This window comes from Panicum virgatum, chromosome 6K, assembly GCF_016808335.1.
Source record: "Panicum virgatum strain AP13 chromosome 6K, P.virgatum_v5, whole genome shotgun sequence".
In the NCBI taxonomy this organism is placed as follows: Eukaryota; Viridiplantae; Streptophyta; class Magnoliopsida; order Poales; family Poaceae; genus Panicum; species Panicum virgatum.
In genome coordinates this window covers 32335570-32356765 of record NC_053141.1, presented here as the reverse complement: position 1 = coordinate 32356765, position 21196 = coordinate 32335570, and the positions used below count along the sequence as shown (strand labels likewise).

At 47.6% G+C, this 21196-nt stretch overlaps 1 protein-coding gene across 41 annotated transcripts; it reads right to left on the bottom strand.

Moving 5' to 3' along the window:
- Positions 1–48: 48 nt before the first annotated feature.
- LOC120712218 (probable transmembrane ascorbate ferrireductase 2) lies at positions 49–7650 on the bottom strand. 41 transcript variants are annotated; one of them, XR_005690766.1, is made up of 10 exons: positions 6548–7646; positions 5713–5809; positions 5554–5614; positions 5304–5358; positions 4725–4788; positions 4538–4545; positions 4394–4446; positions 3561–3880; positions 3335–3388; positions 2823–3047 (listed from the first exon to the last, which is right to left on the bottom strand). XR_005690766.1 is itself a non-coding variant. In XM_039997961.1 (9 exons), the coding sequence occupies exons 6-9, from the start codon at positions 2454–2456 to the stop codon at positions 353–355; spliced, it is 708 nt and encodes a 235-aa protein (XP_039853895.1). In that variant the 5' UTR covers positions 2457–3047; positions 3335–3388; positions 3561–3880; positions 4498–4566; positions 5304–5358; positions 5554–5706; the 3' UTR covers positions 49–352. The 41 variants fall into 41 exon arrangements, 26 of the variants coding, with proteins under 26 accessions (XP_039853895.1, XP_039853898.1, XP_039853896.1 ...); XM_039997961.1 differs by lacking the exons at positions 4394–4446; positions 4725–4788; positions 5713–5809; positions 6548–7646 and adding exons at positions 49–658; positions 784–983; positions 1621–1669 and having other exon boundaries at positions 2304–3047; positions 4498–4566; positions 5554–5706; XM_039997964.1 differs by lacking the exons at positions 4725–4788; positions 5554–5614; positions 5713–5809; positions 6548–7646 and adding exons at positions 49–658; positions 784–983; positions 1621–1669 and having other exon boundaries at positions 2304–3047; positions 4538–4587; positions 5304–5547.
- Positions 7651–21196: the final 13546 nt, after the last annotated feature.

The following is a 21196-nucleotide window of genomic DNA, read 5'->3' as shown; positions in this document are numbered from 1 at the left end:
GTCTGTGTCAACAACTCAACTTTCAAGGGTGCAATCATGACTTTCCAATTAAAACTGAGGTAAATGTAATCTCTGATCATCCAAAACAATAGCTCTACTTATTATATCCCAATGTATAAAACCGAAGTATAGTCTCGGTTTACAGAAGTCTGGCTGTAATTTCTGTCAGCTTGATCCACAAATATGCTACTGGAATGAAGTGAACCTCGTTATAGTTACGAAGTTATCCTCAGCACTGACTATCCATGTCAGAGGAACGAAATCACACTTCTGGGTACAACATCACGTACATGCAATGCTCAGTGACTGGCAAAAATTGCAGCTCAAGAAACTGCTCTGTAATCACTTCCTCTTATTCTGAAGAGCCTCGGTATGTCTCAATCTTACCAGGTCCAGGACTAACAATGGCAAGAATAACAAGGGCGCCCAGTACCAGCAGTAGCATCCCCAGCGAGTTCATAAACATGGCTTCTGTGGAGAAGCGCCCAATCATTTTGGCGCTCTGCATAAAGATCGACTTCTCTAGGAGTCCGCTCACACTTGTGGCGATAGCAAGAGCATAGATGAATATACCGAAGAAGACATGCCAGGGAAGGAGAGATGCACGGCCACTTCTTGATCCACCAGGATACCAAAAGGTCCAAAATCCAGTAGCCCACTGCAGACATTCAATTAAAAGGACTAAGGCGGAGAGCAATTTGATGTGAACCGGCTTTTTATTTTCTGTTCAGTGAAATATGAAATACAAGTGAAAATTGGACACAAGCATATCACTTAGTCTACCTGCAAGCTGAAGAAGATGATGCAAGTGAGTCCCATCCATGAGTGAAGTGTATATAAGTGATCGATTTTTCTTTCATCGTGGAACTTCCAGACAGCCCAGAGACCAATTAGACACAAAAACATGGCAAGGAACTGCAGGGCAAGGTGCACTAGCTTTTTCAATTTTTTGGTTCCTGGCACGGTTTTATAGGCCAAAAGAGCTGCATTCATAAAAAAGTAACCAATCAATTAAAAATTGTGTCCACAAATGTAACAACTAGCAGTACCAAAGAGACTCATTCTACATCTACAACATAAATTCAAATAATTGAACTGAATTATAATCAACAAGGTTCTTGAATATAGTACCAGAATGCTATGCATGAGCAGCCGCAGTTTTGGTAGGGAAAATAGGAGGGCTACCAAACAAACCATAAAATGGCCAATCCTAATATTTGGATTTAATGGAGATTATATGGAACCTTGATTTGATTTGTCACTTACTAGGTACTGGGGTAAACTGTAGATATTTTGTGTTTTGCTTTTCTGTATGTTTACTTAATAATACTAGCTAATTATGTATTGAGTTGGGTGAAACAAACATACATAGAATCAAGTTGCGGAGACATCCTACTTCCCACATTGGCATGTTGGTCCAGTGGGCATCACAATTTTCACATGTATCAAGAAAATTGGAAATGGCTTATGCAAGATGTGATAATGCCAGCCTCTTGATCAATTTTGGGAAATCTATTAGCTGATATTGTAGTGAATGACATTATCATGAAACAATACACTGAAATGACATAAAAATATGCCATGACATTGTTCACAGCTCAAGAGTGGGTGTGTACTGACCTTCACCATTCAAGGCTACCAAACCAATTAGCATCAGCACAGGGTGAACCTGGAAGAGAGGAAGAGATTTTATTATCCTGAAATACCTCCTTAGCAGATCACTAAAGAATTAGAAGCATGTTCCTAGTTTTATATTTTCCAATTTACACATTCTAACAAGCAGAACACACCACAATGTACTAACATGGAAAGAAAAGGAAAAAAACGAAACTAAAGCGAGATGATATTCATTTGTACAACTATTTATTTTTGGCAAAGGCGTGTATGCACACTAAATTAGTACCAAAGACACGATTAGATTGCAGAAAAATCGTGTAAATAGGGAAATTTCTTCTATGAATTAGCCAATACCCAATATTATCAAGAACTCACCATCCCTTCCTGTGATCCAGTTAAAAATTCCTCCTATGCCAAAAACCCTACACCGATAATCAAACAGCCGACATAACGATCCCTTCTAAACCTTCAAAGTTTTCTACCGCTATCCACATCACATTGCACATTCGTCGTGACCAGATGAAAGAATCACCTAGCCAAGAACTCGACCACATGGAAACCGCTTGATCCAATTCTTGGAATAGTCAACCAAAGGATCCCAGAACAGATAGACTAAGATTAACACTTAATCAAGGTTGCAAACGAGAAAGCGGCAGCGTAATCGAAAGGGGACGAAGGATCCTTACGTTGAAAATCGGGAGCTTGCTCTCCTCGTCGGTGGACAGGGCCATGCCGCCGCGGTAGTGGACGGCCCAGAAAAGGATGCCCGCCGCGGCGGCCAAGCCCAGCAGCCGCACGAGGCCGAAGACCGGAAACCTTACCACTGGCGCCGCCGCCATCGCCTCCGGTGGCGGGATCGGGAGATCGAAAGACAGGGATTGGAGACTCTGAAGTCAGTTTGGATCAGACATGAACACGGCCTTACTGAAAATGACGTTTTCCTTTCGGGGAGGCGGCTTGCTGTTCAACATGCGCCCTCCACCGCCGTCTTACGGTTTTGTACACAACTAGTGCATTGCGCGCGCAACGCGCGCGTGCATAATTTCTTTGTAATTTTTTTAGTAATTACTATGGTAGTAGAAGATGTAATCTTGCGGTTGCATTTGTTACATATTTATTCTCTCATTTAGATGTTCTTTAAACAATATGGAACAAGGAATCGAAGTTTCAGGATAAATTTGCGCACGCTCATGTCAACTTTATCTATCTGAATAATAAAATTTGTACATTTAGTAGACTCATATTGCCATAGAGGACAAATAAGAATTTTCTGGTTATGTCACAACGAAATATAAGAGTTTTTAGATTTATTGAGATAGTAGCTATCAGCTTCATAGTCTAGGATAAAAATCTAAAATGTGGATATAGTTATTACAGCGGAACAAAAGACTTCTGCAAGGGGCTTCATAATTCACAGGAGTGGAGATGTCCTGTAATATTATAATATAAATAGTATCATGTAATATTATAATGCAAGAAATATTAGTACTATAATTAAGTTAGAGACCTGGGGAGAGTAATAAAATCTGGATTAACAGTATGCATGCTGTAAAGAATCACTGAAAGCTCTATAGGAGGGCGAAGGAGTCTAGCATGCTGTAAAAAATTAATGTTATTATGTTTATGCGATACCTATATATAATTCAATAGCTATATATGATAGCTATATATGATATTATATTGTACGATAACTAAAGTCACATGAAGAAGCACTAACCTGCTTGTTAGAGATAATCAGTGCTTATTTATGCACCCTTGTGTAGCGCTTGACCTGAATGAGCACACTGGAGTTAAAATATTGGGTTTTTATATTATTTCACTTTGCAAATCAGTACATGTTTGGCGTGGGGAAGGTGGACAAACAGTAAAATTGACCAATGGTGTACGAAGGCAAGCAGGAACAGGAGCAGTGAGAAATTTCATGGAAGGAACGAGAGTGTTACCTTTTTGACTTATGAGGAACGGGGCCAAAGCAGCGGCATATTTTTTCCCTTGCAATGGAGGGAGGGCAGAAGCAGCACATGATGAGAACATCTGAATCATGTGGAGGAGCTGGGGAAGAAACATAATGTGAACCAGAGACTCCATGATGCAAGAGACGCCCCTTCCTTGCCTGCACCGGACCAGATGGGAAAAGAAGGCAGGGCAGTCAAAATCGGAGGCCGCCAGGTACAGGACTAGTGTTGTAGGCGCAGGAGGGGCAGGACACCATCAAGTCTTTCAAATACAGTAGAATGGCAGTCTTTTTTTCCTTGCTTTGATTCTGCATAGGTTCACAAGCAAATGGGTTAAGAACAAGGAAGTGAGAATGGTATAATCGAGTTTAAGGCAACATTCCAAGTTTATTTTAAAGATTTCACCATATGTATAGCAAACATGGACTACTTGATCAAGTAGTCCGACACAGAAATTAGAAAATCTTCATCATACCTTAGTGGATATGAAAAGAGAGGGGAAAATAATATATGAATCAAATAAGTAATTGTAGGAAAGGGACGAAGCTATGTTATTTTTAGGAAAATATATGGAAGCCATCAATGGCAGCCCAGCAGCAAAACAAAAGGAAAGTGGCCCCTAATGTTGGCGAGTTATCAATTCTTCTAATATATAAGCATGCTCCATTAGTTCATCTAAAGAATTTGAATAAAGGTATTTTGTCAAGAAAGAAACATTTCCAGATTGTAAGTTTACTGTAATCATGCATATCTAGATTATGAACAGGTACTCATCTAGACAAATAAAATCATCAAATCATTCATAAGGGATTGTTCCATACTTTTGAACAGTGACAACTTGCGAAAAGATTTCAGCATACTGCTCCATGCATCTCTGTTAGTGGAAGAATTAAAACAAATATTGGGAGGGATGGTCTTACTTTACCTAGGAAATGCCAGGAAGGAATGGAGCGGAGGGGATTTACCTTGGCGCTCGAATCCAGCAATTCCTTACCTGTAATTTTTGTGTTGATCACTGAAAAGGAACCAGTCCTTGAAGGAAATATTTTTTTTTGTTTATATCAAATATTTCCCTGAGGATAAACGTAATATGCACGTGTTTACATCAATTCACTACATGACCATAGCAAGAAAAGCTTGGTAAAGAGAAGTAAAATTGCTTATGCTATTTTAGCTATCTCAATGGGCATATTTTTTTGTTGCTGGACATCTCATTCTAATATTTCAGCAGAGTAAAAAACCGCATGATCAGTCCCTCAAAATATAGTTTTAGTTGTGCATCTACAGATACATTTTCTGTACTACAACAAATTAGGCCTGACAATGTTTCACTAAATGAAGGGTGAAGCAAGCATGAGCAGCAAATATATTTGGAGGCCTAATGTAGTGTCTTAGCACTATAAATGTTTAAACATGCTGGGAACCATTAATACAACCAATACTTGTGTTTGTGCAATACAGAAATTCTGGACCAACAGAGCGCTTCCTAAACTTAATAGTAATCATGCACATATATGGGAAAGAATATCTGTGTCGTATTACCCAGAGCATTTCCTAAACTAAATAATAATCATGCGCATATATGGGAAAGAGTATCTATGTCTTATAACCTTTGGTAGTTCATTTTATTTTTCAAGTATAAAATGAATAACAGCTGCATGCCTGGATCAACTACATCTGGCCCAAGAACTCATATGATTAATAAAGTTTGAAGAAAGTAGCTCATAGTACCTGTAAATGTCTTGAACAGCATGGGAGTACTACCTCCCAAATCTGCTTTGGTGGTCTTTATGGTGCACAAGAAAAAGGTGGTCTAGTTAGAAGAAGATACAACATCGGTGATTGTAATAGCATTCTATTTCTTAAGTATAGTGAGTAAGTGAAGCATAAATTGAATTCTGGCTTAGGAACCTAATACTGAGAGGAGCAAATGGTCAGCATAGTTAGCTGAGAGGCACGGTCTATGTCGTATTAGTGGTACCTAAAATGCAGGAAAGGTAGTTCGTTTGAGCAATGCTGTGCTGGTGGTAGAAGCAGAATACCAGTACTACTGAATATTAGTTAACCTTTTTACTGCATTCAGATCTTTGTGCGTGACAACATTTTTTTTTGTAAATCAAAGAGGTGAGATTACAATGACCTGTCAGGTGCTCCTGAGGAGAGGAGGTTCCAATGGAGCCATTCAGGTTAGGACTTTCATATTCAGGCCCAGGTACAACCTGACCATTAGTTTCAACCTGTTAAAGGTTACTGTTAGGATCATAGTCACAGGATTCGGGGTCGATGCCTCGTCCCTCGACCCGGGAACGTCGTTCCGATTTGAGGGTCGGGGTCGAAGAGGGTTAGTGTCCCATTCAAGGTTGGATCGTGTCCCGGTTTGAAAGGGGTCGCAGCCCCATTGCTACCAGATTTAATTGGGATAAGGAGGTTAAGGACAGTGGATTGGTTAGACAATGAGCTGAGTACGTGTAGCATGGTCTAAATATACTCTTTTATATGTTTCTTATATGCTTGTGCAGATTAGTTTCTTCATTAGTAGCACATATATAGTTTTTGTCTTTATCGACCCGAAGATATCGACCCCGATTAATCAGGGTCGCGTCCCACATAATATTTTATCGTTCCATAGATGTATACCCCCTTCGTACCACAATTTTATAAAATGACGACCCTCGACCCTCGACCCCGTTCCTCGACCCGGTCGACCCAGGAACTTTGTGACTATGGTTAGGATCTAGAAGCAAACAAAAAAAAAGTAAACTTAGCATCTAATTCTGCAGCATCTATAGCTGAATGCTCTGCGAAGAAACATCATATTTTAGGTAGTGCTTCCTGCATTGGTGAGGAATCATACCTTTGTTCTCGTCTACTGCAGTAAAGTGGACTCCTCGTTTACTGTCTCTAGGCTGCTTCTTGGAACAAAATGAAAGGGGGCGACCAGGAAGAGATGACCAGTAAAAAACGGAGGGGCGCACCTGAGATTCAGGAGTTCTGGGCGGACAGCAATGGCGGACGGCAGACAGGCCGCTGAGGAAGAAGACCACAACGTCGAACAAGGCGCTGAGGAGGAAGCCAGGAATCAGACCAGCGCGCGCGATAGCGGGCGGATCCGCGAGGGATGGAGCGGATCTTGTGAGGCAGCAGCCGCGGGGCCACTCTTGGGAGGCTCCGGCTGCGGGGCACGACGGCCGCCGGAGGCCGCAACCGGCGCGGGTGAGGGCGGTGGCCGGAGGACGCAGCCGGCGCGCTTGACAGCGGCCGCGGCCGCAGCCATAAGCCGGCGTGCGTGACGGCGGCGGCTGCAGGAAAGGGGAGTGCGCTGAAGCAGATCCGGCCAAGGAAGGCGTAGATCCGCCGAGGTTTAGGGCGGATCCGGCCGCCGGACTCCCAAAGCGGAGGTATTCGCTGCTGCTGGTCTCGTTGACTGCGCGTGGAGGCGGAGCTCGGCGTTGCCTCGCTGCAGGGTTCCGGTGCGGAGCACGGCGGCCGCCGCCATGGCCCCGCGCGGGTCTCCCGCCGCCATGGCCCTTCACGGGCCACTGCCGCGTTTGGGCGCCAGCCTCGCCGTGCGCCGTTCTGTCATGGACGGCTCGTGGACGGCCAACAGGGAGGGGGATGGCGCGGGGAGGGGAGGGGAGGGCCGGCCTCGCTGCCATGGCCGGGGAGCGCGCGGTGAGGAGGGATGGAGCCGAGCTCACGCAGGCCGGCAGCGCGCCGGGGAGGGAGGGAGGATGGCTGCGCGCCGCCATGGGTGGGAGGGAGAGGACGACGGCTGCGCGCTCCGCCGGAGCCAAGCTGAGGTGAGTAGCCGGCGCCTGACCCGCCGGGGCCGCTGTTCGGCCTCGCCGTTGCAGCTCCGCGCGAGGAGAAGAGAGGGAGAGGAGTGGTGGAGGAGTGAGGGAGCAGGAAGGGGACGGCGCAGGCAGCTGGGAGGAAGAAGCGAACGCAGACAAGCAGAGGAGTACGCGGTAGAAGAAAGAGCAGAGCGAAGGGAAGTTACAATCTTTACCGTCAGATAAACATCGAATGGACAGTAAAATTTTCAGTGACGTGGCTAGGCTGAGAGCTCACGGAGCCCAGCCGGAATGATACATAGAAATAACACGAAAACGGCGCAGAACCCCAACCACCCCAACCGGCCTAACAAATAGATCTACATGTATAATTCAGTCAAATTTATTTTGAAATAAAAAAAAATTATTCCAGCTTATATGATGATTTATCTGTCAGTCGCACGTGCAATTCCTAACATTTGCATGACACACGGGCTATGGCTCTTTGCGGTAATTGGCTAAATAAGCTGCGCTGACACTTTTGCTCGTTAAATTAACGAACCAGCTCGATCTGCTTGCGAGCTCAATGAGCCCAACACATCTGGTCTTGCAGCTCCGACAAGCAACAGACAAGCTGTGAACTAAAATTGGCCCAATCAACCCACACTAAGACGTCCACTGCTCCTGTAACTTTATCCGTTAGCCGGCCCCCGATAGACCTCGTCTCCCAGGAAGGCCACAGCTTCACCGCCGACACGCTAGCACCAAATGGTGCTTCTCAATCCCTCCTCCCCACGCCGCTGCCACTACCGCCAATCCCCTCCGCCACGGTCTCACGGCGGCACCTCGCACGGGCTGCATGCCCGATGCCCGCCATCGGCGCAACAGAACGATGGACCACGATGTGGACGCGTGGACTCGCTAGATGGCGTTTCGAGCTTGCGCGGACCGCCACGAGGAATTTATTTATCGCAGAAGAACGTCGTTGTTCATCTTCCGCAGAGGAGGCGCGCGGCGGCCGAAGTTCGGGCCTTCGGGGTGGGGGTGGTAGGGAAGACTGCAGTGGTGGTGGGTTGCGGGGCGGCGGAGGACGGCGGCGGGGGCGCCGCCAGCCGGGGGCGGTAGTTTGACAACCGGTGGACTAGGGACCGGGCTGGGGCACGGTATTCGTTCGGGCGGAGGCGGGGGCAAACGGCGAGGGATGCTTCAGCGATGGATCAACTGGCACTCGCTTGTGCGAGGAATAGACTCCCAGGCCGCCATGCATGGCTGGTTCAATTGATGGTGGATTAAATCGAGGCTATGCCGAAATCAGTCGTGCTTGAGATCTCTCAGCCCCTTAACGCCCCCTTACTTTAGTACTTGAAATCTCGCTATTGCTTTAGCTGTAAGAAAATTCAGCTCTGTCCGCTGATTGTCTCTGGATTTTTCTAGCTGAACCAATGACGCAAGTGGCTGCAGCCTTGCATTCTGCAAAAATTTAGTCATTTCTTTTTGGTGGATAGAGTTCTTGGTTGATTTTGACATGTTCTTTCTTCTCCACAGGAATCTCTCCTCAGCCACGAGGGTCTAGTTCGCGAGCTGAAACAGGCTTGAGCTAATAACGAGCCCAGCTGAGTCGGCTCAATATCCTCCACCCCTATTTTTTTTATTCAAACCGCTCGCTTTATTAGGCAGACTCTGGATCAGTACAATCACGATCCACCAGAGTTGTTACAAAGACTGGAAGGGGTCATCCCACATACACATGGAAGATCCGGGTCCCGTGAAAGACCAATACAAGCAAGCTCATGAGCACAACTATTACAAACTCTAGGAATTGCAAAAAGCTACACAAACAAAGTGCAAATCAATTATAGTGCGAATTTCACTGAAGATTGCTCCTCCCGGCGCCCGGTCGAAAGCACTTGTACGCAGAGCCGGGACCAAGTTGGTTGAGTCTGTCTCAATGATCACACGTGAGATCCCTCTGGACATTAGCCGTTTCAAGAGCTGCCAAACATGCTTCCCCTTCTGTTGATAAAGCATCAGTGACCGCCGGCAAGCGACCCGAGCCCGCCACAATCGCCTATCCATCACTATTGTCATGGGCCTTTTGGGGTACCCACAGCCGGGTGGCGGAACGCACCCGCCTAATCCCAAAGGAAAAGTACTCGGGAAAGTGCTAAGCGATTAGGCCAATCTAGCTTGGGGGGCAAGAACACAAGAACACTCGGGTTTTTGAGTGGTTCGGGCCGCCGGAGCGTAATACCCTACGTCCATTGTGAGGTGTATTGCTCTTGGTGTGAACGAGTCTATCCTCTGCCCCGGGGGGCCTTGAAATCCCCCTTTCTCTAGCGGGCGTCCCCCTTTTATAGCGCAAGGAGGACGCGTACACAGGCGTTGGACCCCGACAGGTGGACCCAACAAGGATGTATATTTTACTATAAGAAAGACACTAATGGTGCTACAGTTGAGAATCTCTTCCCGGATACGCTTCATTGCACTGTAGACTCTCTGACTGAAGGGAGTCTTCACTTGTCCCACCGGCTAGGCGCCCGTTGAGGCAGTGTAGGTTGCGGCGTAGACTGTTGGGTCTACCACGTAGGTGTTATGATACTCCGTTGCCGAGCTGTCGTGTCTAACCGGCGTAGCAGACTGACGCGCGTGGCGTGGGTGGCGCCAGTGGCTGTAGTGGGCGCCTTGGTAATGCGCGATCAGCAGTATAGTCTGGCAAAAGTCTTCTCGGGCTCTGCTGTGGCAGAGCGCACTTAACTTCTCCCGCATTGAATGCGGTACGTGGGCGAGTCTTCCCGAGGAAGCTAGGTGGCCGCGCGCGTGCCTGCGCCTGTGGACATGTGGCGGCTTCGGACCCCCTTAGGCGGGGTGTCCGCTCCCTCCCCGCTGAGGGGTCCGGATAGTATATGGGGGTCCGGGACCCCGTGGGAGGTCCGGGGCCCCCGGCTGTTTTGGCTCAGCGCTCTCCTCTTCGGGACACGTGGTGACACCGGACCCGTTCCCGAGCGGGGAGCGGGTCCGTGACTGTTGGTCCGGTGTGGTGGAGGCGGACCCAGGGGTCCGGTTGTTCAGCTCCTTATGGCGTAGTTACAGATAACTACGCGAGTCTTGACATAGCAAGAGGGGGTACCTTAGTCCAGAGGTACCGACAGTGGCCCCCGGGCCCACCTTGGGGGAGGTACGAACCCGCAGGTGGGGCCATTATCATGACGCAATCCAGACTGCGTTGTCGTGCTTATGTTGAGAGCGGGTGCTCCGGACCCCTTCAAGGCCGTAGCACTTGTTGCCAGGTTTAGGTATTAGAGCGCTCTCCGCAGGGCGGCGAAGGTGCAGGCTTAGGGTACGGAACCAAGCTAAGCGGCTGCACGAACCTCGATCCACCCAGGGAGCGAGCACCACTTCCCCGGACCCAGCTCCAGGCGACCGTGGCGAGCGGTCTCTGCCGGAGCGGTCCACCGGAGTGGACTTCGAGCGACCGTGGCGAGCGGTCTCCGCCGGAACGGGCCACCGGAGTGGACTTCGAGCGACCGTGGCGAGCGGTCTCTGCCGGAGCGGGCCACCGGAGTGGACTTGAGCCGACCGTGGCGAGCGGTCTCCGCCGGAGCGGGCCACCGGAGTGGACTTTGAGTCGACCGTGGCGAGCGGTCTCCGCCGGAGCGGGCCACTGGAGTGGACTTTGAGTCGACCGTGGCGAGCGGTCTCCGCCGGAGCGGGCCACCGGAGTGGACTTTGAGTCGTTGCTGACGATCCCATGAATTATGCCACCGGACCTTGCAGCAAGGTGTAGTAAACCAGGCCTTATACCAGAAAGGAGCCCGGGACCTCTAGGGACAGCAGTCTCGGATACTAGGGGACTCGTAACAGGGTAGTGAAGTACATAGGCTTAGGGTACATTACCAGGCTAAGCTACGCGAAGCTTCTCTACCCCAGGATACGGGCACCACTTCTCCTGAGCAGGTCCCTAGGGGTCCGAACTGTCTTTCAGCTAGAAGGGGTGTCCCCGCCTGACCACAAGCCAGCAACTCAACTTGGATCGTTAGTAACTAAAGAAAAGACTCTGTTTGGGAGAAAGACACAGTTAAACCAAAACGGATAAGTGTAACCAATGTAAAGTTCAGATAAGACTGAGAAAGCAATGCTCCTTTATTGTGGTTATCGTGGTGTATGTCAGAGGTCGGGATTACGTGGCCGGGCCTCTACCGCTCTGGACCACTTGCTGGCGTTGCCTGTTTGTGCGATGAAGTCAGAGATCGGGTTTACAAGGGCGGACCTTTACCGCTCCGAACCATACATAGGCACCATGTTATTACAAGGATGTACTCTCTTAGTCCTATGTAGGGGTAACCTTCGGCCGCCTTCTGTAAGGCCTGCACATTCCCAGCCGGAGTGGAATTGCTACCTTTGAGTTCTCCACAGTCGTCGGAGGCGAAGGCATCCTGGACGTGCCTGAACTGCATCATCCAGCATCACCTCGGGAGCTCGGGGGGCCCTTCCCTGCCTAAGAACTGTCATATGCCTAGGTAGCATGGAGACGAATTCTTTGGCTTTGAATGGGAGTGGCCCAGCCGCCGCCGTCTGCTGCTGGAAGCCAGCCCGATGATCGCTCATCACGAGCTGGGTGCTCATTTGGATGAGCACGGAGCATGGAGAAGGGCGGTCGTTTGCCGGCTCGACCTTGGTGCTGGCATTAGGCCCCCGCGCCTGGTGGCGGGATCCTGTCTGCAGCAGTACCGAGAGAGACTCGGTCCTGGCGAGGGAGGAGACGGCGGTAGACTTCCCCCGGGCCACAGCGGTCGGCTCCAGGCTTCACATTGAGAGAAAACCTTGAGTCGACGCCATGTCACCGCAGGGGAGTCCTGGTGGTTGCTTGAGAGAAAACCTTGAGCCGACGCAGAGGTGTTGTAGGGTGACGTACAGCGGGCGTCTCCGCTGTGTGCCACCGCGCCGGCTCTGAGGTGTCGCAGTGGCGACGCACAGCAGGCGCCGCTGCCGTGCGCCGCCGCACCGAGGGCACCGCTGCCTCGGCGCTGTGGCATGCGGCGTAGGTGCCGCCATGCCTCTCTTCATCTTCTCGTCGCCGTTGCAGGGGATGAGCTCAGCCTCAGAAGACTGGAGATCTAGCCAACGCTTGCACCTTCCCCACGGACGGTGCAAAATGTCGTGGGCCTTTTGGGGGTACCCACAGCCGGGTGGCGGAATGTATCCGCCTAATCCCAGAGGGAAAGTACTCGGGAAAGTGCTAAGCGATTAGGCCAATCTAGCTTGGGGGCAAGAACACAAGAACACTTGGGTTTTTGAGTGGTTCGGGCCGCCGGAGCGTAATACCCTACGTCCACTATGATGTGTATTGCTCTTGGTGTGAACGAGTCTATTCTCTGCCCCGGGGGGCCTTGAAATCCCCCTTTCTCTAGCGGGCGTCCCCCTTTTATAGCGCAAGGAGGATGCGTACACAGGCGTTGGACCCCGACAGGTGGACCCAACAAGGATGTATATTTTACTATAAGAAAGACACTAATGGTGCTACAGTGGTTGAGAATCTCTTCCCGGATACGCTTCATTGCACTGTAGACTCTCTGACTGAAGGGAGTCTTCACTTGTCCCATCGGCGAGGCGCCCGTTGAGGCAGTGTAGGTTGCGGCGTAGACTGTTGGTTTACCGCGTTGGTGTTATGATACTCCGTTGCCGAGCTGTCGTGTCTAACTAGCGTAGCAGACTGACGCGCGTGGCATTGGTGGCGCCAGCGGCTGTAGTGGGCGTCTTGGTAACGCTCGATCAGCAGTACAGTCTGGCAAAAGTCTTCTCGGGCTCTGCTGTGGCAGAGCACACTTAACGTCTCCCGCATTGAATGCGGTAGGTGGGCGAGTCTTCCTGAGGAAGCTAGGTGGCCGCGCGCGTGCCTGCGCCTGCGGACATGTGGCGGCTCCGGACCCCCTTAGGCGGGGTGTCTGCTCCCTCCCCGCCGAGGGGTCCGGATAGTATATGGGGGTCCGGGACCCCGTGGGAGGTCCGGGGCCCCCGGCTATTTTGGCTCAGCGCTCCCCTCTTCGGGACACGTGGTGACACCGGACCCGTTCCCGAGCGGGGAGCGGGTCCGGGACTGTTGGTCTGGTGTGGTGGAGGCGGACCCCAGGGGTCCGGTTGTTCAGCTCCTTAGGGCATAGTTACAGATAACTACGCGAGTCTTGACATAGCAAGAGGGGGTACCCTAGTCCAGAGGTACCGACAACTATCTCTGATAATAAAGCCCCATGCTCTATCCTTCTCCGCAGCTCTGAAGGCTCCATCACAGTTAATTTTGAGGACATCATTTTTTTTGGGGATGGGGGGGAGGGGGCGTCCATGATCTTCTGCTAGTGGTGGTTGCCTGCATATTCAGAGATCACCTCATGCACACTATAGCTGATTGCTTTCACAGTTTTCAGTTGCTAACCTGCATTACACTTATTTCTGGCATCCCACCAACCCCAAAATAAGCCAATAACCTGTTAGATTTATGGGCTTGGCCCATATAAATAATCCTAATAAATCTCAAAGGCCCATTAGCGCTAAGAGGAGGTACACCATCTATTAGTCCAGTATTGCTAATGGACGAGGGTGTAGGGGGTTTTTCTCCCTTTAAATACGGATCACCTCCCTCATGGAAAAAGTGCACCATAGATCGCTATACGTGGAGTCCCCAAGGTTTGGGAGTTCATAAGAAGATCTAATCTGAGTTAGGGTTTTGCCTCCTCTTGTTGCTGCGCCGCCACCGTAGTCTACTCCATCCCGAGCGCCGGCGTGCACCGGCGAACGGGAGAGCAGGTCTCCGGAACCGCTCGCTCTTGTGATCCTGCACCGGGAGAGGGTGAATAAGGTTTTTGGGAAGCGCTAAGCGCGACGGCTCATCTTCTTCGCCACGGCTCGTCCTCCGTCCAAGTCAGGAGCTACGGCGTACCATCATCTGCAACGCCGGTTGCTGCGCTTCGTTCGAAGGACCGTCTTCGTCTCGTCTGCGTCTTTCGTCTTCCCGGAGGCTCCCGCACAGTACATATTTTGTGATCAGATCTGTTTCATAATTATATTTTCTGAGATCATGTTTATGATATACGTACTGTCTAGTATGTTAGAGTCATGCATGCTAGGTTTAATTCTCATCATGATAAATCTAGTTTGGAATTTAAACTTACAGTTGTCTATTTTTCCAACAATCCAAAAACCTTATCATAGGCAATCTGTTGATTTAACAATGGCTGGTTTCGCTGAGTCACTGAGGCCAGAAAAGTTTACTGGCGTGAACTTTAAGATCTGGAAGTCCAAGGTTCGCCTCTGATTTACTGCTATGCACATCTGGGACATGAGACTTGGCAAGCCTGAGGGTGTACTTACTGCTGAAGAGCAGAAGAAGTACGATGAGGCCAATAATCTCTTTGTCGGATGTATCATTAGCAATCTGTCGGACGGATTAGTCCGTGTGTACATTGATGAGATAGAGGCGAAGATGCTGTGGCATGCTCTGGTTGCAAAGTATGATGCAACAGATGCGGGTAATGAACTGTACCTCATGGAGAGTTTCAATGACTACAGGATGGTGAATAACCGTTCTGTGGTGGAACAGGCGCATGAGGTGCAGTGCAGTGCATTGTCAATGATATTGATCTCCTTAAGTGTCCTATTCTCGACAAGTTTGTGGCTGGATGCATTATTGCAAAGTTGCCTTCCCAGTGGAGGAACTTCGCCACAACTCTGAAACACAAGAGACAGGAGATATCAGTTGAAAATCTGATAGCGACTCTTGATGTTGAGGAGAAGGCTCGGAAGAAGGACGTGCCTGAGAAAGGAGATCAAGGCCAGTCCAGCGCCAACCCGCTCCAAAAGTTCCCACATGGCAAGAATAAAGGGAACAACAAGCCTAACAAGACCACTACCTTCAAGAAGAAGAAGAACAAGGCTTTGGAAAAGTGCTATGCATGTGGTAAGCTTGGACACTTCTCCAAGGAGTGCCCAGATCGGGCAGACCGTAGGGCCAAGAAAGCAAATGAGTCCAAGGATGTCAACATGGTGACCATAAGCAACACTGGAGATGGGTACGGTAATTTACCTACAGTTCTTTCAGTTTTTCAATCCACGAGTTGGTGGCTTGATACGGGTGCTAATGTTCATGTGTGTGCTGACATCTCTATGTTTTCTTCTTACCAGACCATCCAGGACTTCTCCGTGCTGATGGGGAACGGTTCACATGCTTCTGTTCATGGTGTTGGCACAGTAGATCTGAAGTTTACTTCGGGGAAGATCGTGCAGCTGAGGAACGTGCAGCATGTGCCCACTATCAACAAGAATCTGGTCAGCGTTTAGTCCAATGCAAGGACAGGTTTAAGGTAGTGTTAGAGTCCAATAAATTTGTCGTGTCGAAACATGGACAATTCGTTGGTAAAGGCTATGATTGCGGAGGCTTTTTCCGCTTTTCTCTTGCTGAATTTTGTAATAAGTCGGTGAACCATATTTGTGGCAACGTTAGCAATGATGCGAGTGTTTGGTATTCACGTTTATGTCATGTTAATTTTGGTTTGATGTCTCGGCTTTCCAGCATGTGTTTAATTCCGAAATTCACCATTGCTAAAGGTTCTAAGTGCCATAGTTGTGTGCAATCAAAGCAACCTCGGAAGCCTCACAAGGCTGCTGAGGAGAGACACTTGGCACCTCTAGAACTCATACATTCTGATCTATGTGAGATGAATGGTGTGTTGACAAAAGGTGGGAAAAGATACTTCATGACGTTAATTGACGATGCGACTAGATTTTGTTATGTTTATTTGTTGCGAACTAAGGACGAAGCATTAGACTACTTTAAAATCTATAAAGCTGAAGTTGAGAATCAACTAGAGAGAAAGATCAAGCATCAAAGGTCAGATCATGGTGGCGAGTATTTTCCCAAAATATTTGATGAATTCTATGAGGAGCATGGAATTATTCATGAGAGGACGCCTCCATATTCTCCCGAATCAAACGGGATTGCCGAGAGGAACAACCGCACGGTGACTGACTTGGTTAACTCCATGTTAGACACAGCTGGTCTTTCTAAGGCATGGTGGGGGGAGGCTGTATTGACTTCGTGTCATGTCTTGAATAAAGTTTCAAACAAGAATCAAGATCAAACTCCATATGAGATGTGGAATGGGAGAAAACCATCACTTTCTTATCTGCGCACGTGGGGGTGCTTAGCGAAAGTTAATGTGCCTATTCCAAAGAAGCGCAAGTTGGGACCTAAGACAGTGCATTGTGTCTTTCTAGGATATGCTCAGAGGAGCATTGCTTATAGATTCTTAGTGGTTAAATCTGAGATACCAAATGTGCATGTTGATACTATTATGGAATCTCGTGATGCAACATTTTTTGAGAATATTTTTCCTATGAAAGATATGCATAGCAATTCTAGATTTTCGACGGAGATAACTCCTCAACCTGCAGTACCTATCGAGTCTTCTGAACAATCCGATGAACATGAGCATGTCCTAGAGAAGGATGACAATGAAGCTCCTAGAAGGAGCAAGAGACAAAGGATTGTAAAATCCTTTGGTGACGATTTCACTGTGTACCTTGTGGACAATACTCCAACGTCCATTGCAGAGGCATATGCATCTTCAGATGCAAATGATTGGAAAGAAGCAGTCCAAAGTGAGATGTACTCAATTCTTTCTAATGGAACATGGGAGCTCACTGAACGACCCTATGGTTGCAAGCCAGTAGGATGTAAGTGGATATTCAAGAAGAAGCTTAAGCCTGACGGTACTATTGACAAGTACAAGGCTCGGCTTGTTGCTAAAGTGTACACACAAAAGGAAGGCGAGGACTTCTTTGATACTTATTCACCTGTCGCTAGATTGACCACTATTTGAGCATTAATTTCCTTAGCTTCCTCATATGGTCTTATCATTCATCAGATGGATGTTAAGACAACTTTCCTAAATGGAGAGTTGGATGAGGAGATCTACATGGATCAGCCTGATGGATTTGTAATGAAAGGTCAAGAAAACAAGGTGTGTAAGCTTTTGAAGTCTTTGTATGGGTTGAAACGAGCACCTAAGCAATGGCATGAGAAGTTCGACAGAACTTTAACTTCTGCGGGCTTTGTCATTAATGAGGCTGATAGATGTGTGTACTATCGCTATGGTGGGGGTGGAGGAGTGATATTATGCTTGTATGTGGACGACATACTGATCTTTGGCACAAACATTGATGTGATCAATGAGGTCAAGTCCTTTCTTTCAAAGAGCTTTGATATGAAGGATCTAGGAGAAGCTGATGTTATCCTTAACATCAAGCTTATTAAGGTTGAGAATGGGATTACTCTTTCACAATCCCATTATGTGGAAAAGGTCTTGAGCCGTTTTGACTATATCGACAGCAAGCCTTCTCCAACACCTTATGACCCTAGTGTGATGTTGAGAAAGAACAGGAAAATTGCCAAAGATCAACTGAGATATTCGCAGATTATTGGTTCACTCATGTACTTAGCTAGCGCAACGAGACCCGACATATCTTTTGCTGTGAGCAAATTGAGCAGGTTCATGTCAAACCCGGGTACTGATCATTGGCATGCACTTGAAAGGGTTATGCGCTATCTAGCAGGTACAATGAGTTATGAGATTCACTATTCTGGGCACCCTGCTATGCTTGAGGGATATAGTGATTCAAACTAGATATCTGATGCTGATGAGCTATATGCCACGAGTGGGTATGTGTTTACCCTTAGAGGTGGTGCAATATCATGGAGGTCTTGCAAACAGACCATTTTGACGTGGTCAACCATGGAAGCAGAACTTACTGCTTTGGACACAGCCACTGTTGAGGCAGAGTGACTGCGTGAGCTCTTGATGGACTTGCCTGTGGTTGAGAAACCAGTGCCGGCCATCCTTATGAACTGTGACAATCAAACGGTGATAGTCAAAGTGAACAGTGCTAAGGATAATGCAAAGTCATCAAGACATGTTAAAAGATGACTGAAGTCTGTCAGGAAGTTGAGAAACGCCGGAGTGATAAGTGTGACTTATATTCAAACAGACAAAAACCTGGCAGATCCCTTTACAAAAGGATTATCACGGAATGTGATAGATAGTGCATCAAGGGAGATGGGTATGAGACCCGTATAAGTTGCCATAGTGGTAACCCAACCTATGTGATCGGAGATCCCGTGAATTAGGACTTGGGGAGAACAAGCTGATGGTAAACTGAGGAGAGTAATGGTTAAACCCTCTCTAAGAAAAGATGCAATACTCTCAGTTGCTGTAAGGCAGGTTGGCTATTTGTCTTAATGTGTTTCTGTTGGCTCTAAGGAGCAAAGGTGCTGTCCTACAGAGCATTCTTAAAAGAACACACCTATATGAGTCTGACTGTCTAACGTCGCAGTCTGTGAGATTTGGGTGATCTCTAGTAAACTCATGAAGAGACCAGGGAGTATGACGTATATGCTCCACCCTCGGAGAAGGCTACTGGCAGCCATGTACTGGTTATGACTTTGAGTGAAACTTGTTCGCACCAAACTTGCAATTCAAGGCGTAGTCTATTGTTCAAGTTGTGGATAAGTGTAGCTTGGAGCTCTAGGTGAGAGTTTGTTGACGATTCTTAAAACGCCAATTTACGTACCGCAAGCGCACGGATCGTGTAGCTTTTCCTTTAGAGTATTCCCCCAAGGTTTATCAATCCACGGAACAAGTGTATTACTATGCTTAACTAAGCACTAATGATGTTGGTAAAAGATCTATATTGAGTGATTGAATGTGAAATAGATCTAATCTAACCAATCTAATCTAATCTAGACTAGTGAGCAATGATAGATGTGTGCACAAGATATGAAGAGCATTTGTCCATAGGGTCTGGGATCACTAGAGATGTAATCGCCAAGCAACGAAGAACGGATCTAATCTACCAAAGGTGTGTTCCAAGATCAAAACCTTTCCCTCCCGCATACTGTCACTACACGAGGATAATTGGTAACGAATCAACAAGAACATGATAGTTGATGTAATCTAAGTAAACCATGCAAGAGCAAAGCAAACCCAAAGCCAAGTCGCGAACTATTAGGCATCAAAGCATCATCAACAAGAATCATGATAGATCAATCTCATAAAGGATTCGGCAATTACAACTCAAGATCTCCATACAACCCCATGAACAAACGAGGACTTTACCCCATGAAGCTAAGCGAAGCATAGCCGATCATGGTGACAAAATCTCAAGCAAGGGGTGGATCCCTTGATGTCCTCCAACTTGCAGTGGCGCCGAGGGACGATGAGGCCTCCGGTGTTGCCTTTCTCTTGTGTCTAACTCGAATGGATCTCTCTCACTGTAAAACATAGATTAGGGTTGACGCATACTTCGTGCTGAAGAAAACTGAGACCGATTGAGCTCCGAAATGGGCTAGGCCGGCCGGCCCAAGGACTCCAGGCCAGCCGGCCTGGGCCCTTTCTGGCCCCTTTCGGTCCCATCTTTCGCATGTTGAATCTTCCTCTTATTCCTCATCTTAGCCCAGTTGTAACCATGCGTCAAAACATCTCCGAAAATGTCTAATTTCCTGTCAAAATGCAACATGCTCCAAAATCCAGGACAAAATCGAAAACGGTCAAGTTTGGGTGCCAAGTGGCGGGTTAGTACATGAATCATCTCGAAGAATTTACCAAAACAACTCCTAATTGTATAATAAAATGGGTACTTAAGGAGCGCCAACATTCCCCCCATGCTTATCTTTTGCTCGTCCTCGAGCAAATCAAATCATCAAATCCTTCCATGGGTTGCTCAAGAGTTCTCGAACTGCAAAATTTACTTATGCAAACAAGTCTAACAATATTTCTTCAAACAAAGGTCAGAGGAGCAGCGAGGATAATCATATCATGGGCGTTTAAAAACTCATCCAATATTACTCCACAACTCTTACCTTTAGCCGGCAACTCGAATATCGACAACACTTGCTTTTCTTGCCATCCTTGGAGGTTTTTCTCTCTTTTTTTATTTAAGAAACAAAATACCCTGCAACAAAGGTTAGACCAAAAATTCTTGCACAAGTCCTTTCATGTCTCTCAATATAAGTGGCTATCCTATTTTTATTTGCAAGCTCTCATCTCCCGAAAGTCTCTCAAGTATAAAGTGGGGCTATAAGTTAGGCTTAGCAAAGTATATACATATATTGTCAAATTAAGAAAACCTTCTAATGATTGCTTACCTTCCGAGCCAATGATCATGAGAGTTTCTCCATAATGTAAAGGGTTCAAGGGTAAGAAGATTTAGAATGGTGGACACGTGCAAAGGCATACAAAAAGATTGACTTCAAGGCACAAGCATCGTCCTCGTTGTCGGATTGCACATGGTTGGAATTGAAGATATTGTTCTCAAACAACAAGGTGATATCTCTTTGCACTTCTCTAACCATAGAATCCCTTCATTTATTTTTTTCTTCTCATACATTTTTTTCTTTCTTTCTTTCTCCCGAATTTTCTTTCTCTTCTCCGAACCTTTTCATAGGACACTTTCTATAAAACATAGATAGGCAAAACTCTAAAGTGTCTCCCTAAATTTTTAGAGCCCGAACCGAGACCAGAGAGGCCTAGGCCGGCCGGCTCAAGGGGTGTAGGCCGGCCGGCCTGGGGCTTTCCCAGGTCGGATTCGGTCCGTCTTTCTAGTACTCCTTCCTTTCTCCATCCCAAAGTTACGTTTTATACAAATCATGCGCAGAAACAGAACGTATCCTCACAATTGGGTTGTGGTCAAGGAAGACGATAATAAACAAGATAATCTCGGGTTCGGGTTTTGGAATCCGGTAGATCTCATGAGTTGTTCCAATGAGGAATTCTCATTACCGAATATTGACGGGGCTAGCAATTCAGA